At 36.7% G+C, this 16,371-nt stretch overlaps 1 protein-coding gene across 5 annotated transcripts in view; it reads left to right on the top strand.

The window, feature by feature from the left end:
* Positions 1-16,371, top strand: part of GABPB1 (GA binding protein transcription factor subunit beta 1) — an 88,720-nt gene that overhangs the window by 45,894 nt on the left and 26,455 nt on the right. For 2 of the 5 annotated variants that reach the window (XM_082860084.1, XM_082860083.1), the window contains exons 3-6: positions 5,942-6,109; positions 7,712-7,906; positions 9,140-9,251; positions 9,639-9,752. In XM_082860084.1, coding sequence (XP_082716210.1) covers positions 5,942-6,109; positions 7,712-7,906; positions 9,140-9,251; positions 9,639-9,752 — 589 coding nt within the window. Of the gene's footprint in view, positions 1-5,941; positions 6,110-7,711; positions 7,907-9,139; positions 9,288-9,638; positions 9,773-16,371 lie in introns of those variants that run through there. The other 3 variants (XM_082860082.1, XM_082860081.1, XM_082860085.1) reach the window with 2 other exon arrangements.

The raw sequence follows: 16,371 nt of genomic DNA, 5'->3' as shown, positions 1-16,371 counted from the left end.
AAAAGCAAATTTGGTGTTAATGTTATAATTGATTCTAAAAAAGGAAAAATGTTTGCATTTCAATTGATACTTGTAAAACTATTGCAAACATCACTCAGAAGGAAGAAAGGAATGAGGAGGAGTTCTTAGTAATTATAGAAGGCAGTTGTGAAGAAGACAGAAACCATAACTCTGTTTAATTCTGCAGGTAAATCAAAAGGGATATTCTTGGGAATGTGGAGGGTTAGGAATATGGATTAACTCTCCCACTGGTAACAACTAAAAACGCCAGAGTTTTGATTTTGTTGTTTTTAGCTTACTTGTTCCATGTTCTTTTTAACTTTTCATTCAAAACAATTTTTTTTATTATGGAAAATTTCAAACATAAATCAACCCCTGTATACCCTTCAAAAATTATCAAATCAAATGAATCTTATTTCCCCTATAACCCCATTTACTTTCTTTGTTTAGTATTATTTTAAAGTAAATTTCAGGAACCATTTTGTTTCATCCATAGCTTTCAGCATCTGTCTTTAAAAGATAAAGATTTTTTGACTGAGTACATTAAAAAAAAATCTTAAGGGCACTGATGAGTTAGAAAGAAAGTAAGGGATTATCAAGCTGAAAAACTAAGCAAAGGCCATAACCCAGAGAAATTTCACCCTTAGAACATTTGCTAACCCAGTAAATTTGCCAGTTGGTGTTCTACCTCCCCGGCATAGGTTACTTAAGATAAAGACCTGAGACTGCTCATAGAGGGAAGTCTCCTAGAGATCCTTTCCCCATAATACTGGAATCCTAAAGAGATGTACCTTCGTTGTAAGGGTAAACCAGAAATACCCCATCCATCCTCCTACCTGATCCTGCCCCTGCCCCTGCCCCTGCCCCTGTTGTTAGGATACTGCAAGGCAAATGAACTGGCTTGAACTAAGGTACCAAATGGAGAGAGGAAAAATGTTGTTGATGAGAATTTGGAGTCAAAAGCCATCCTTTACACACATTTGTGGCCTTAACTCATAAATACTTATGTATTCTGCAAAACTCTGAACTGAAGAATGAATTTAAAATTATCTTTGGACTAGAGGTTACCCTTGGTTCCTGACACAAGCAAATGAATATCCTTTTTGGAGGAACCTGCCTTCCTCCCAGGCTTCATATCTACAAATGAAATTCCAAGGAAAATGAACAGTCAAAAATAACTGAACACTGGGACTTCCCTGGCAGTCCAGTGGTTAAGACTCCGTGCTTCCACTGCAGGGGGTGCGGGTTTGATCTGTGGTCGGGTAATTAAGATCTCACATGCCACGTGGTGCGGCCAAACGAAAAAAAAACCCAACAAAAACTGAACACACAAGGACACAAGGCAGCTTGGACAATAACCCACTGGAACAACTGACAACATAAGCAGACCTATAAGGACTTTAGATAAGATTTTAATAGCAGATTAGGAATAGCTGAAGAGAAAATTAGTAAACTGAAAAACAAAAAAAAATCATTCAGAATGCAGTGCAAAGAAAAACAAAAAAATATAAAAGATGTCAGGAGTCATGAAGGCTAGTGTATGAGAAAGTCTAACATATATCTAATCATAAATGCACAAGGAGAGTGAAAATAGGGATGATATAATTTTAAAAGATAATGGTTTAGGGCTTCCCTGGTGGCGCAGTGGTTGAGAGTCCGCCTGCCGATGCAGGGGACACGGGTTCGTGCCCCGGTTTGGGAAGATCCCACATGCCGCGGAGCGGCTGGGCCCGTGAGCCATGGACGCTGAGCCTGCGCGTCCGGAGCCTGTGCTCCACAACGGGAGAGGCCACAACAGTGAGAGGCCTGCGTACCGCCAAAAAAAAAAAAAAAAAAAAAGATAATGGTTTAGCTTTTCCAAGACTGATGAAAGATGGCAGCTCACAGATTCAAGTAGCCCAGAAAATCTCCAGCAGAATCAATAAAAATAATCTATATCTAGACACATCATAGTGATCCCGTAGTACATCAAGACAAAAAGAGCCTTCAAGATACCAATGAGATATCATGTCACACCTGTCAGAATGGCTGTCATCAAAAGGTCTACAAATAAATGTTGGCAAGGATATGGAGAAAAGGGAATCCTCGTGCACTGTTGGTGGGAATGTAAATTGGTGCAGCCCCTATGGAAAACAGTGTGGAGGTTCCACAAAGAGCTAAAAATAGAACTACCATATGATCTAGCAATTCCACTCCAGGCTATATATCTGGAAAAAATGAAAACTCTAATTCGAAGAGATACGTGCACCCCAATGTTCATAGAAGTACTGTTTACAATAGTCAAGATATGAAAGCAACCCAAGTGTCCATCAACAGGCAAATGGATAAAGATGATGTGGTATGTACATGTACAGTGGACTATTACTCAGCCATAAGAAGGAAGTTCTGCCATTTGCAGCAATGTGGATGGATCTGGAGAGTATTATGCCTAATGAAATAAGTCAGAGAAAGACAAATACTGTATGATACCATTTATTCGTGGAATCTAAAAAATTAACAAATGTGTATAGCAAAACAGAAACTGGACTCACAGATACAGAAAACAAACTAGTGGTTACTGGTGGGGAGAGTAAAGTGGGGAAGGACGAAATAGGGTATAGGATTAAGAGATATAAACTACCATGTATAAAACATATATGCAATAAGGATATATTGTATAGCACAGGGAATTGTAGCCATTATTTTGTAATGACTGTTTTTTGTTTTTTTTTTTTTGCGGTACGCGGGCCTCTCAATGTTGTGGCCTCTCCCGTTGCGGAGCACAGGCTCCGGACGTGCAGGCTCAGCGGCCATGGCTCACGGGCCTAGCCGCTCCGCGGCATGTGGGATCTTCCCGGACCGGGGCACGAAGCCGTGTCCCCTGCATCGGCAGGCTGACTCTCAACCACTGCGCCACCGGGGAAGCCCCTGTAATGACTTTTAATGGAGTATAATCTATAAAAATACTGAATCACTATGCTGTACACCTGAAACTAATATAATATTGTAAATCAGTTATACTTCAATTAAAAAAATATCTATAAACCCTGAAAAAAAAAGACAAAAATCTTAAGAAGGATTACTGTCCATAATACATAGGGATTCCCATGACAGTGATGAAAAACAAGACAAAGAAGATAGGGCAAATGACTTGTTATGGTACTTGACTAAAGAGAATGTTTGAATAACCAATAAACGTGAAAAGATGCTCAGCTACATTAATGATTGGGCAAATGCAAAGTAAAATCATGAAATACTATTGCTTATCCATCAGATAAGCAAAAACTAAACAAAAAAGTCTTTCAGCACCAACCGTTGGTGAGGAGATCCATAAATTGATAGAAACATTTTGGAGAACAGTTTGGCAGTACCTAGTAGATTTAAATGTGTACATACCCTCTGGCATAACTATTGAACTTCTAAGAATATTTCCAAGGGAAGTTCTTGTTCATGTATAAAACTGTTTTTAGTAGCAGCATTATTCATAATAAAAAACTGGAAACCTTAATGCTCAACAGTGGATTGGTTAAATTGATTATGGCTTATTCATTTGGTAGAAAATCATAGAGCAGAGAAAATTAGTGAACTATACTTATATTCATCAACGTGGGTGAATCTTATGATATTAAGCCAAAGAAGGCAAGTCTCAGAGAAATACATGCAATGTGATTCTATTTAAATAAATTTCAGAGCAGACAAAACCAAAGTATATTATTTAGGGATACATAGTAATTTTTAAAAAAGCAAAGTAAAGCAATCTTTATTACAAAATTCAGACTAGTAATTACCTCAGGGGTTGGGGGAGGGGCTTATTAGGGAGTGGCACGTGGGAAGATTCTAAATTGCTGGTAATGTTTTATTTATAGACTGTGATGGTATTTACCTTATTTTCCTCCTTCAAACTACATATATGTACGTATATATATATTTTGTATCATCAACCAAAAAGGTAAGGTCTCGAGAAGAAAAAATTACAAAAGAAACCATTTTATCACACTGAGCAGAACTCATGGTTGCTAAATAGGCTATGGAGATATTTCATTAAATATTAGAATTTAAGAGTATAGAAAAGGCCAGTTTTAGAAAAGTATGATAGAGCATGGAGGAAGAAAGGATTGTTTAAAAATCTTCTTTAATCTGCAGGAATGACCTTCCCTTAAAAATACAAGGCTTTTAATAGTAATAAAATAATTATTCCCAGGGTAAATGATTTCCATTTTTACCATATATTGAGAGCACATACCTAGCTTTGTATTATGATTCTTACTTGTGTGACTTCAGGCAAATTAGTAACCTCTTTGTGCCTTACTTATTTTCTTAAAATTTTTAAAACTTTTTATTATAGTTGATTTACATTGTTGTATTAATTTCAGGTGAACAGCAAAGTTAATCAGTTATACATATATCCACTCTTTTTTTTTTTTTGATTCTCTTCCCATATAGGCCATTACAGAATATTGAATAGAGTTCCCTATGCTATAAAGCGGGTTCTTATTAGTTATCTGTCTTATATATGGTAGTGTGTATATGTCAATCCCAATCTCCCAGTTTATCCCCCCCTTATCCCCTGGTCATGCCTTAGTTTCTTTTACTGCCAAATGAGGATAGTAATAGTACCTGTGTTTTGAGGAGATTAAATGATACAATAGGTGTAAAGGTCTTAGAATAGTGCTTGCTATGGAAAGTGCTTAAATAAAAACCTTAGTTGCTATTATTACAGCAGTGGTCTTAGCAAATTGCATGTTCTAGTGAACTATCTTGGTCCTTTAGAACATGAGTGCCTTGGTAATCAGAGAGTTGTAGGGACTTTTTGTGCTTCTAAGTGCATGTGATATAATGTAATTCTAGTTTTCACCTATTAAAAATTATACCTCTGGGCTTCCCTGGTGGCGCAGTGGTTGGGAGTCCGCCTGCCGATGCAGGGGACACGGGTTCATGCCCCGGTCCGGGAGGATCCCACATGCCTCAGAGCGGCTGGGCCCGTGAGCCATGGCCGCTGGGCCTGAGTGTCCAGAGCCTGTGCTCCACAACGGGAGAGGCCACAATAGTGAGAGGCCCGCGTACCACACACACACAAAAAAAATTATACCCCTAATAAGGCTCTTCTTCACATTTTAGTATGTACTTCTGTATATTTTGAATGTAGCGTGACTAGGCCACGTGGAACCAATTTCAGGAGAACTGGGCTCTCTTTTGGTTCTTTTTTTAAAATTTTTATTGGAGAATAGTTGATTTACAATGTTGTGTTAGTTTCTGCTGCATGTTTTGGTTCCGTCTTAACTCACCTTTGGCAAGTGCACCTCACATCAGATTTTTTCCTTGAAAAATGACTATATGAACTCCTTTAAAAAGATCACTGTGAATTTCATAGATGAAAAGTTTTGTGTGAATGGTGTGAGGAAAACTTTCTAATGCTCAAAAATTTCTGACCCTAATTATGTCTAATTCCTGATGAAATTAATTTTGTTTAGACTATCTGATAACAAAATAAAGAAAGCAAGTTTGAATTAAATGAAATATTGTCATTTCTTCCTCACTGAGAAATGAATGGGAATTCTTTTTTTTTTTTTTTTTTTTTGCGGTATGCGGGCCTCTCACTGTTGTGGCCTCTCCCGTTGCGGAGCACAGGCTCCGGATGCGCAGGCTCAGCGGCCATGACTCATGGGCCCAGCCGCTCCGCGGCATGTGGGATCTTCCCGAACCGGGGCACGAACCCGTGTCCCCTGCATCGGCAGGCGGACTCTCAACCACTGCGCCACCAGGGAAGCCCGAATGGGAATTCTTGAAGGCCCCTATGAAGAGACTGTGATCAGCAAAAATTATTCGTTTTCAGTTTTGAGTTACTGTGTAAACATTTGATATAAAGAGAATCTGTTTGCTCTGTAAACAGAATATATAAAGTAGAAGATAGAAGTATATTTTAAAATGACTATAGATGTGGATTTTTCTTCTTGTGGTATAGCTTGGAACTTCTCCACTTCATCTGGCAGCACAGTACGGACATTATTCCACCACAGAAGTACTACTCCGAGCCGGTGTAAGTAGGGATGCCAGAACCAAAGTGGACCGAACGCCGCTGCATATGGCAGCTTCTGAGGGCCATGCCAGCATAGTGGAGGTTTTGCTTAAGGTATGTGTTCTCTTTTTGCACTTTGCTTTTGAAAGTAAGACCCCAAAGGCTATAAAACCATAGTGGTTTTATAAGAGGGAGAAGGGAACTAGTTTTGTTACTGACAGGGTTCTTGGACTCCTTAAGGCCAGACAAGTAATTCAGGCAAGGCTTTATTAGGACTTGTGCTGTAGCACTAGGGAGCGAAAACAAGTATCAGGTTCCCTTGCTCGCTCCCTGACAGGGGAGGAGCTGGTCCCTTAAATGCAGTGAGGGTAGGGGCCAGTCCAGGGGTCACATGGGAGGGGTGGCTTGGGTGGTCTGCCCACCCTCTTAGTGGTGCTGTATGCAGTACCCTGCTTTTGCTCCCAACACCTCAGAAGTGGCAGTTGGGTTTTTGGTCTTTTGTATCTTATTGTTCATAATTTGCCCCAACTGCACATGCACACAGTTATTTTTAGTCCCTTATATTAGTTTCTTTGTATTCTGTCGCTGGAGGAGATGTTTGTCCAGGTGCAAGCACTGCAGCAAAGGGTCCCAGGTCCGAGCCTGTCTCTGTTTTATTGAATGTCTACTTTTTTCCCCCATGTTATCTCATTTTTTGTGTGTAAGCATTCATTTGAGTGAAAATTATTTTAAAGTGTTATTTTGTGGGGGGAAAAACTTCCTCATTGTATGTTTTTAGTTAAGTCAGACAATTGACTTCTTAGATCTTGGTCTTTGCTGTGGTGAGGGACTACAGCTTTGTCTTACTCAACATATTTAAAACGCACATGGAAGGGAATGTTAGGCTTGAATAATTAACAAACAAATAATACAGGCAGGGCTTTTTCTTTAATCATCTAAATGCCAAAGAGAAAATTCTGAAACAGAGAGTGATAGATTTAGATATTCTTAATTCTTTTTATTCTGGCCTCTAGATCAACTTATCCAAAAAACATACAATATAAGCCACGAGTACAAGTCACGTGTAATTCTAGATTTTGTATAGCTACATTAAAAAAGTAAAAACAAAATAATTTTAATATTATATTTTATTTAACTCGGTATATATAAAATATTATAATTTCAACATGAAATCAATTTAAAAATTATTGAGATGTTTTACATCCTTTTTTTGGTGTGAGGTCTTTGAATTCCAGTGTGTATTTACATGCACAGCATAACTGTATTCGGCTACACGTGTCTAGTGACAACCATAATGGATAGTGTATCTCTTGATAGCTCCCTATTAATTCATTATATTGCACTGGTTTTGAAAGCAAGGGATATTTTTGTGTAAATAAGGAGCTGGAGGGTTTTGGAGGAATGTTCATAGTTTTCCTTCACACCTTATGCCATTCTAGCCCTTCATACTCATGGCTGGATGACTGAAAAAATAATTGCTGTACGCCTAAGAAATTAGAAGGAATGCAATTAGGAAAGCCAACATGATAGGAAACTGATTACGTGACAGATGTGTGGTGATTCCTGGAACATGTAGATCATTCAACACACAAAAATAAAGAGTTGGTCATATTAGTAGCAAATTCTTGGTTTAAAGCACAGTGGCTAGTATTTTCATATCAGGACTTCTTTATATTTCGTATTTTAGAAATTTCTTATTTTGAAATATTTGTATAGCATGGCGCTGATGTCAATGCAAAGGACATGTTGAAGATGACAGCTCTACACTGGGCCACAGAACACAATCATCAAGAGGTGGTGGAACTCTTAATCAAATATGGTGCTGATGTACACACGCAAAGTAAATTTTGTAAAACTGCGTTTGATATTTCAATAGACAATGGGAATGAAGATTTAGCAGAGATACTACAGGTAACTTTTGGCTTTTAATTTAAGAAAATAAAAGGATCTCTGTCATATGGATGATTTGAACTATTTAGCTTGTAGTTTTTCATTTTGGACTTATTTTGGACAGTCCTATTCCTTTTTCACTTCCTCTTTGTTCATTGCTGTTCATTTTCCTAATTGTAAGACCACAGTCTTTGCATGTAACATTAGAAGATTAGATAAAGTGATTACTTTCACTGTTTGTAAGGTTCTGAATTCCCTTCTATACATTTTAGTCTATTAATTATTTTGATGCATGTTTGGATACCTTATGGTTTTTCAAGTCTGTTATACTTCCACTAACATTTTTTTTTAGGAATCATAATCATGTCCCCTCAGTGAGTGATGCAGTCTTCATCATTCTGATTGGTTTATTTTTTCACCATCCTCAAAAAAATCTGTTTATGAACATAGTTATTTATGGTTTTTGGACAAGTTTTCCTACTAACCAACATTACTTCTCTTTTCTTTAGCTAGACAACATTGATGTAAATTTTCTTCTTTACTTATTGCATCTTCTTGCCTATCTTCTTGTTCTCCTTCCCAGTAGAACTCTTCTCTAAGACTATCTGAGTCTGTTGAACTTCATCTAGTTACTTAAAAGATGTTATGTGTTCAGGAAAATAAATTTTGCTGTGCTTCTTCCAATTCTTTTACTCCCAAGAGTGCAGTTTGGAGCCTAGGGTTGAGGATGGAGGACAATTAACTGAGAAGGATGTGCTTTATATAGTTAGTGTTATATATTGCTGAATATAGTAGAGAACATAATTTGATTTAAGTAGTTTAATTTCTGTAGCTGCAGGGCAGCAGAATATCTTTCAACTGTGTTCTATTTATATACAGAACACAGATTTTTTTTTTTGGCCCCACCGCATGGCTCGCGGGATCTTAGTTGCCTGACCAGGGATTGAACCTATGCCCTTGGCAGTGAAAGCGCAGAGTCCTAACCGCTGGACCACCAGGGAATTCACTCAACAGAGTTCTATACAATCCTTTCAGATACCTACTTCGCCTCACATGGGATTTTGCTGCTTTACCTAATAGGGGAACTCAGGATATAAATACATATCTGTGATTTACCACTATACTTTCAGTAGACCAGAAACAAAGATTTCCATTTGTATTATATGATTCTTAGATTACAGGATTTTACATTAAAAGTCTGTCCTATATGTTCTAGTTATAATTCTGAAAACACTGTGGTAATTTGTCCTCTAGATTGCTATGCAGAACCAAATCAACACAAACCCAGAGAGTCCCGACACTGTGACGATACACGCTGCAACACCACAGTTTATCATTGGACCTGGAGGGGTGGTGAACCTAACAGGTCTGGTATCTTCAGAAAATTCATCCAAGGCAACAGGTATTGAGATGCATATAGGATAGCTGTTGGGATTTTATGCTTTAGTAGGTATTCATCCTTTTAAGAAAGGACTGTTGGAGAATGAGGGTAAGATTATATCAGCCACCTTGGATTTCTTTGTTATAATTGGCAAAAAAATTTTTATGAGGCAAAATAATCTAAAGAAAGGTGATATTGCAAAATGTACTGCAGTATTACCTTTCAAAAGTTAATGCTATCCAAGCTCGTTTTTCACAAAACTAATATTATCTAAGCTTCATTTAAGAGTTGAATAAAGTAAAACAGATTATGAGAAAAATTCACTAGATTAAATTCCTTAAAAATTCAAACATGTTTTCTCCTTTATCGTAGATGAAACGGGTGTATCTGCTGTTCAATTTGGAAACTCCTCTACATCAGTATTAGCTACATTAGCTGCCTTAGCTGAAGCATCTGCTCCATTGTCCAATTCTTCAGAAACTCCAGGTTAGAAAAACGAGTCAAATGTGTACATCGAAAGTTGGAGATTCAAATATTTGCACAGGCCAGGAAGGAAATTTAAAAGACTAAAGGGGGCAGGGTTGAGGTTATGGCCATCTGAGGAGAGTGGGGCAGGGCAAGGGTGCATCTCCTACTCAGCTCTAACTGATTATAGTAAAATGCTCAGTTAGTGTTGCCAGACTCTGTTTTTTTCAAGGGAAGCTGAAAATCTGGATTTTAAAAGAACATTAAATCTTGGCAATTATTTAAAATTAAATTAAGATTAAAATTAATTAAAATTAAAAACAAACTTGTGTGGTTCACAGAAAACATGTCTGTGTACCCCATTGGCTTTGTTTTACTAGTCTGACTTTTTGTATAAATAAATTAGCTAAGTATATATGAACCTGCTGTCTTTTTCATAACTTTTAATTTTTGGCAGCTCTATTAGAATGACATAAAATCTTAGTGACTGACAAAACTAGGAAATAGCACACCAACAACCACCATTAAAGTATAACTTGGGGTTAAATGATTACAAACAGTATTAATAGCTGGTTTGATAAGGTTTACCTTTATACTTAACCAAAATAATTCTTGCTATAATTATGTAAGTAAAATATTTTTTTAATTAGGGAATTTAAAAGACTCCACAAAATTATTTTTCTTACTGTAGTTTAAGCCATTTTATTTGGACCAATGCTTAAGAAAGTAAAGAATAATTTGTTGTCATTCATTATTTAATTTTTTTTCAAAATGTGACTAATAATAATAATAACAGCAACAGTTCGCTGCATGTTTACTGTGTGTGCTATGCACTGTGGCTGATGTTTTACACGTCTCATTTAATCCTCACCAAAAAGATCGAAGGTAGATATTACTGGATTTGACTCTTCAAGGTGATGATTGGATGATGTATTTTTTGGTGGTGGGGGGGTGGTTACTTACCTCTCGCCTTTCTCCCCCTCTCTCTCTCCCTCTCTCCCTCCGTCTCCCCCCTCCCCCCTCCCTTCCCCTTCTCTCCCCCTATGCCCCTCAACTAGTAATAGTAAACATTTATTCATTCTCCAGCTTCTTTAGCATTGTAATCAATGTTTGAATCTAAACCTTTATATTTGGGAGTCTTAAGATTTTTCTGAATCACTTTTGGCCATTAACAGCTACGTGTATCATCCTATTGACATGCTGCTTTTATGACCTATGCCTGGATCTCTTCAGCACCTTTGTAATTGCATAAGTATATCAAAGAAAATTAATTTCATTGGTAGATTTCTATTTGATTAAACTTGTAAAATTTTTGCCTTTATTAAAGTACATATCTCTGAAAATTAATCTGTTCTTCAAAGTCAGCTCGAAGTTTTTACATTTAGATGTTTGACTCCACAAATTGGTCATACCAACTTCTCTAACTTCTACCTTTGAAAATGTTATGTGTGGTCTAGTGTGAGAGAATTGACAATTTTAGTTGACTTCTGTTGCATGTGACTTACAGTCTTCTGTGAGCACAACAGTTTTTTTATTTCAATACTACGTCATAGTGAAATCTTTCTGAAGGTATTTTAAGAGCTTGAATTAAGTTAAAATTCAGGTGAGTACATTGCCACCAGTATAAACAACTCAGCTGAGGTGTGTAATCACATAAAGAAATATCTTCTCGCAGGTCAGTTTGCACATGCTCAGTCAAGTTATTTCTCTGCCTCTTGGCCGTCCAGTTTCTTTTAACATTATTTGTCAGACTCATCCTGATTTAGAAATGTTCATATGTTTTTTCAAGGACATCTCAGGATCTGGGAAATGAAGCAGTACTCCCATTTTATATATGATGAAATTGAGGTTTGCGGAGGTTAAATAGTTTTGTCTAATGTAGCATGGCTATTAAGTGGTGAAAGGAAGTTTGTGCTCAAGGTCTGACTGATTCCCAAGTTGTGTGTCTGTGACCACTAAATATAGTGTTTCCTCTACGCAGTTTCTTCTGGTGGTCAGTGGCCGAGTCTCTTCTAGAATGTTTATAATTTGGTTTGTGATAGGAATAAATATTTGTGTAATCATCACTTTGTCTTGTATGAAACAAAAGCACCACTATTCCTAGTTTTACTTCTGAGATGTATCTTTTGGAGCAGTCTTTTGAAATAAATGTTCTCCTGTTTGCCCTTTTTAAATGATTGAAAAACAAAATATAAGAACCATCAGTACACTAACTGGTACTGCTCTTATTCTTTTCTTTTACTGGCTAAGTAGTATAGTAAATACATCTTCTGATAATAAATAGCCAGTGTAGCAGCAAATGGACTGCATTTGAAATGGAAGCTAGCTGGCTGACATGGTCCTATATATAGAGGGGAGGTACTCATGATAGTCTAGAATATCATGCTGTTTCATTTGAACTATGGCTTTAAATAGTTCTTTCATGTTTACATTAGGACTATCTTTGACATATAAAACAAATCTTAATGTTAGTCCAATGGGAACATCATAAAGGAAATCAGTCTAGTATAATGCTTTCATTGTGAAACGAAATGTCTTCTTGATGTTACAAGCAAATATAACTTCAGATTGTCACTGTTTGATGATTGAATTGCTTCCTTACTAGCATTTTTTATGTAAATATTTCCAGTTTTATTCTTTTCTCATAAATCTTTATTTTTCCAAGCATTTAACTTGTTAAAATTTTAATCTCCATGCATAATTTTCATGATTCTTTGTCTGTTTGATAGAAGTACAAAAAAAAAATTTGATAAATCTCAGTATACCCTGAAGAGTTTGTTGCTAATGTTCATTTTTATTAAATTGGTTTTTTGGGAGTTTTTATTTCAGTTCCTGAGCCCACAGGCCTATGCTAATGGGCATAATTATATTAAATAATCATTAGGTCTATCTAGGTCCAGGCCAGGCCAGAAAAACATGATGAAACACTTGATGTAAGTCATAAATATAACTTGGCATGATGAATTATAGAAAAATAATGATTAATATGTATAGGGTTCTTGCTATAAGCTTGTTATTATGCTAAGTGCTTTACGTGTATTATCTCATCTCGCAATAGTCATCTGAATTAAGATATTATCATTGATCATTGACTGAGGTTTAGTTTTCAGCTCTGAGGTTTCAGAAATATTTTATTAATATATCCTGGGTTAATATAAAGGACTACTCACACTCAGCAAACTCATAAGAAAGTGATACATAAATCAAAATACTAAGTTATTTATTTCTTTTAAAGGGAGGATACAACTGTCTTTTGATACATGAAATTACCTTACTCATTTTGAAACAAATCAGTGAAAAAATTTACAGCCTTTAAAAGTATGCAGACACAGTTTTCAAGATACTTGTTTAAAACATCCTTCATAATTTTGGAGTGGAATAATTCAGAAGTATCAGGCATCTCTAACATTAATATAATAATTATCCTCTTTTACATTATTATTATTTTTTTAACATCTTTATTGGAATATAATTGCTTTACAGTGGTGTGTTAGTTTCTGCTTTATAACAAAGTGAATCAATTATACATATACATATGTTCCCATATCTCTTCCCTCTTGCGTCTCCCTCCCTCCCACCCTCCCTATCCGACCCTCCCTATCCCACCACTGTAGGTGGTCACAAAGCACCGAGCTGATCTCCCTGTGCTATGCAACTGCTTCCCACTAGCTATCTATTTTACATTTGGTAGTGTATATAAGTCCATGCCACTCTCTCACTTCGTCCCAGTTTACCCTTGCCCCTCCCCATGTCCTCAAGTCCATTCTCTATGTCTGCATCTTTATTCCTGTCTTGCCCCTAGGTTCTTCAAACAAACTAGTAGAATTTTTGCTTGGAAATAGTTGGAAATTATCTTGTTAATTTATGTACCCAATGATTAGAAGGCTGTGTTACTTTAAATATTCTGTGATTCAAGTTTTCTACTAATTTGAACTGCTCTCAGTTAGTTTGAATTAATATGATAATATCAACAAGAGCAGCATTCTTAAATTTTGTGTGAATCAGAATCATCTTCTCAACAATCATTTGCCCCAATTCTACCCCAGTGGATTCTGATTCAGTAACTTTAGGGTGGGACCATGACATCCATATTTTTAACATGCTCTCAAGGTGATCCTATGGCACACCAAAATTTAAGAATTTGACCCAAATTTTAGAAGTTCTATTTCTTACTACTAATAGACTGTATAGTAAATATCTAAAGATTGTGAGTGTACTACAGCAAAGATTTGCTTGAATAATATATATTTCTTATTTATTTCACTTTTATGTGTAATTTAATATTTATTCAACTGTTTATGGATTGCATAGGTGAATCTCTACTAAGGAAAAGATGTGGGAGAGAGGAATGGGTTTCTTTTTTTAATTTTATTTAATTAATTAATTTATGTTTACATCTTTATTGGAGTATAATTGCTTAACAATGGTGTGTTAGTTTCTGCTTTATAACAAAGTGAATCAGTTATACATATACATATGTTCCCATATCTCTCTTCCCTCTTCCGTCTCCCTCCCTCCCACCCTCCCTATCCCACCCCTCCAGGCAGTCACAAAGCACCGAGCTGATATCCCTGTGCTGTGCGGCTGCTTCCCACTAGCTATCTACCTTACGTTTGGTAGTGTACATATGTCCATGCCTCTCTCTCGCTTTGTCACAGCTCACCCTTCCCCCTCCCCATATCCTCAAGTCCGTTCTCCAGTAGGTCTGTGTCTTTATTCCTGTCTTACCCCTAGGTTCTTCATGACATTTTTTTTTCTTAAATTCCATATATATGTGTTAGCATACGGTATTTGTCTTTCTCTTTCTGACTTACTTCACTCTGTATGACAGACTCTAGGTCTATCCACCTCATTACAAATAGCTCAATTTCATTTCTTTTTATGGCTGAGTAATAGTCCATTGTATATATGTGCCACATCTTCTTTATCCATTCATCCGATGATGGACACTTAGGTTGTTTCCATCTCCGGGCTATTGTAAATAGAGCTGCAATGAACATTTTGGTACATGACTCTTTTTGAATTATGGTTTTCTCAGGGTATATGCCCAGTAGTGGGATTGCTGGGTCGTATGGTAGTTCTATTTGTAGTTTTATAAGGAACCTCCATACTGTTCTCCACAGTGGTTGTATCAATTTACATTCCCACCAACAGTGCAAGAGGGTTCCCTTTTCTCCACACCTTCTCCAGCATTTATTGTTTCTAGATTTTTTGATGATGGCCATTCTGACTGGTGTGAGATGATATCTCATTGTAGTTTTGATTTGCATTTCTCTAATAATTAGTGATGTTGAGCATTCTTTCATGTGTTTGTTGGCAGTCTGTATATCTTCTTTGGAGAAACATCTATTTAGGTCTTCTACCCATTTTTGGATTAGGTTGTTTGTTTTTTTGTTATTGAGCTGCATGAGCTGCTTATAAATTTTGGAGATTAATCCTTTGTCAGTTGCTTCATTTGTACATGTTTTCTCCCATTCTGAGGGTTGTCTTTTGGTCTTGTTTATGGTTTCCTTTGCTGTGCAAAAGCTTTGAAGTTTTATTCGGTCCCATTTGTTTATTTTTCTTTTTATTTCCATTTCTCTAGGAGGTGGGTCAAAAAGGATCTTGCTGTGATTTATGTCATAAAGTGTTCTGCCTATGTTTTCCTCTAAGAGTTTGATAGTTTCTGGCTTTACATTTAGGTCTTTAATCCATTTTGAGCTTCTTTTTGTGTATGGTGTTAGGGAGTGCTCTAATCTCATACTTTTACATGTACCTATCCAGTTTTCCCAGCCCCACTTATTGAAGAGGTTGTCCTTTCTCCACTGTACATTCCTGCCTCCTTTATCAAAGATAAGGTGACCATATGTGCGTGGGTTTATCTCTGGGCTTTCTATCCTGTTCCATTGATCTATCTTTCTGTTTTTGTGCCAGTCCCATACTGTCTTGATTACTGTAGCTTTGTAGTATAGTCTGAAGTCAGGGAGCCTGATTCCTCCAGCTCTGTTTTTCGTTCTCAAGATTGCTTTGGCTATTCGGGGTCTTTTGTGTTTCCATACGAATTGTGAAATTTTTTGTTCTAGTTCTGTGAAAAATGCCAGTGGTAGTTTGATAGGGATTGCATTGAATCTGTAGATTGCTTTGGGTAGTAGAGTCATTCTCACAATATTGATTCTTCCAATCCAAGAACATGGTATATATCTCCATCTATATGTATCATCTTTAGTTTCTTTCATCAGTGTCTTATAATTTTCTGCATACAGGTCTATTGTCTCCTTAGGTAGGTTTATTCCTAGATATTTTATTCTTTTTGTTGCAGTGGTAAATGGGAGTGTTTTCTTGATTTCACTTTCAGATTTTTCATCATTAGTGTATAGGCATGCCAGAGATTTCTGTGCATTAATTTTGTATCCTGCTACTTTACCAAATTCATTGATTAGCTCTAGTAGTTTTCTAGTGGCATCTTTAGGATTCTCTGTGTATAGTATCATGTCATCTACAAACAGTGACAGCTTTACTTCTGCCTTTCCGATTTGGATTCCTTTTATTTCCTTTTCTTCTCTGATTGCTGTGGCTAAAACTTCCAAAACTATGTTGAGTAAGAGCAGTGAGAGTGGGCAACCTTGTCTTGTTCCTGATCTTAGTGGAAATGCTTTCAGTT

The sequence above is a fragment of the Leucopleurus acutus genome (genome assembly GCF_964270905.1).
Source record: "Leucopleurus acutus genome assembly, chromosome: 1".
NCBI lineage: Eukaryota > Metazoa > Chordata > Mammalia > Artiodactyla > Delphinidae > Leucopleurus > Leucopleurus acutus.
Note: the sequence above shows the minus strand (reverse complement) of the source record. Positions and strands in the feature narration are given on the sequence as shown.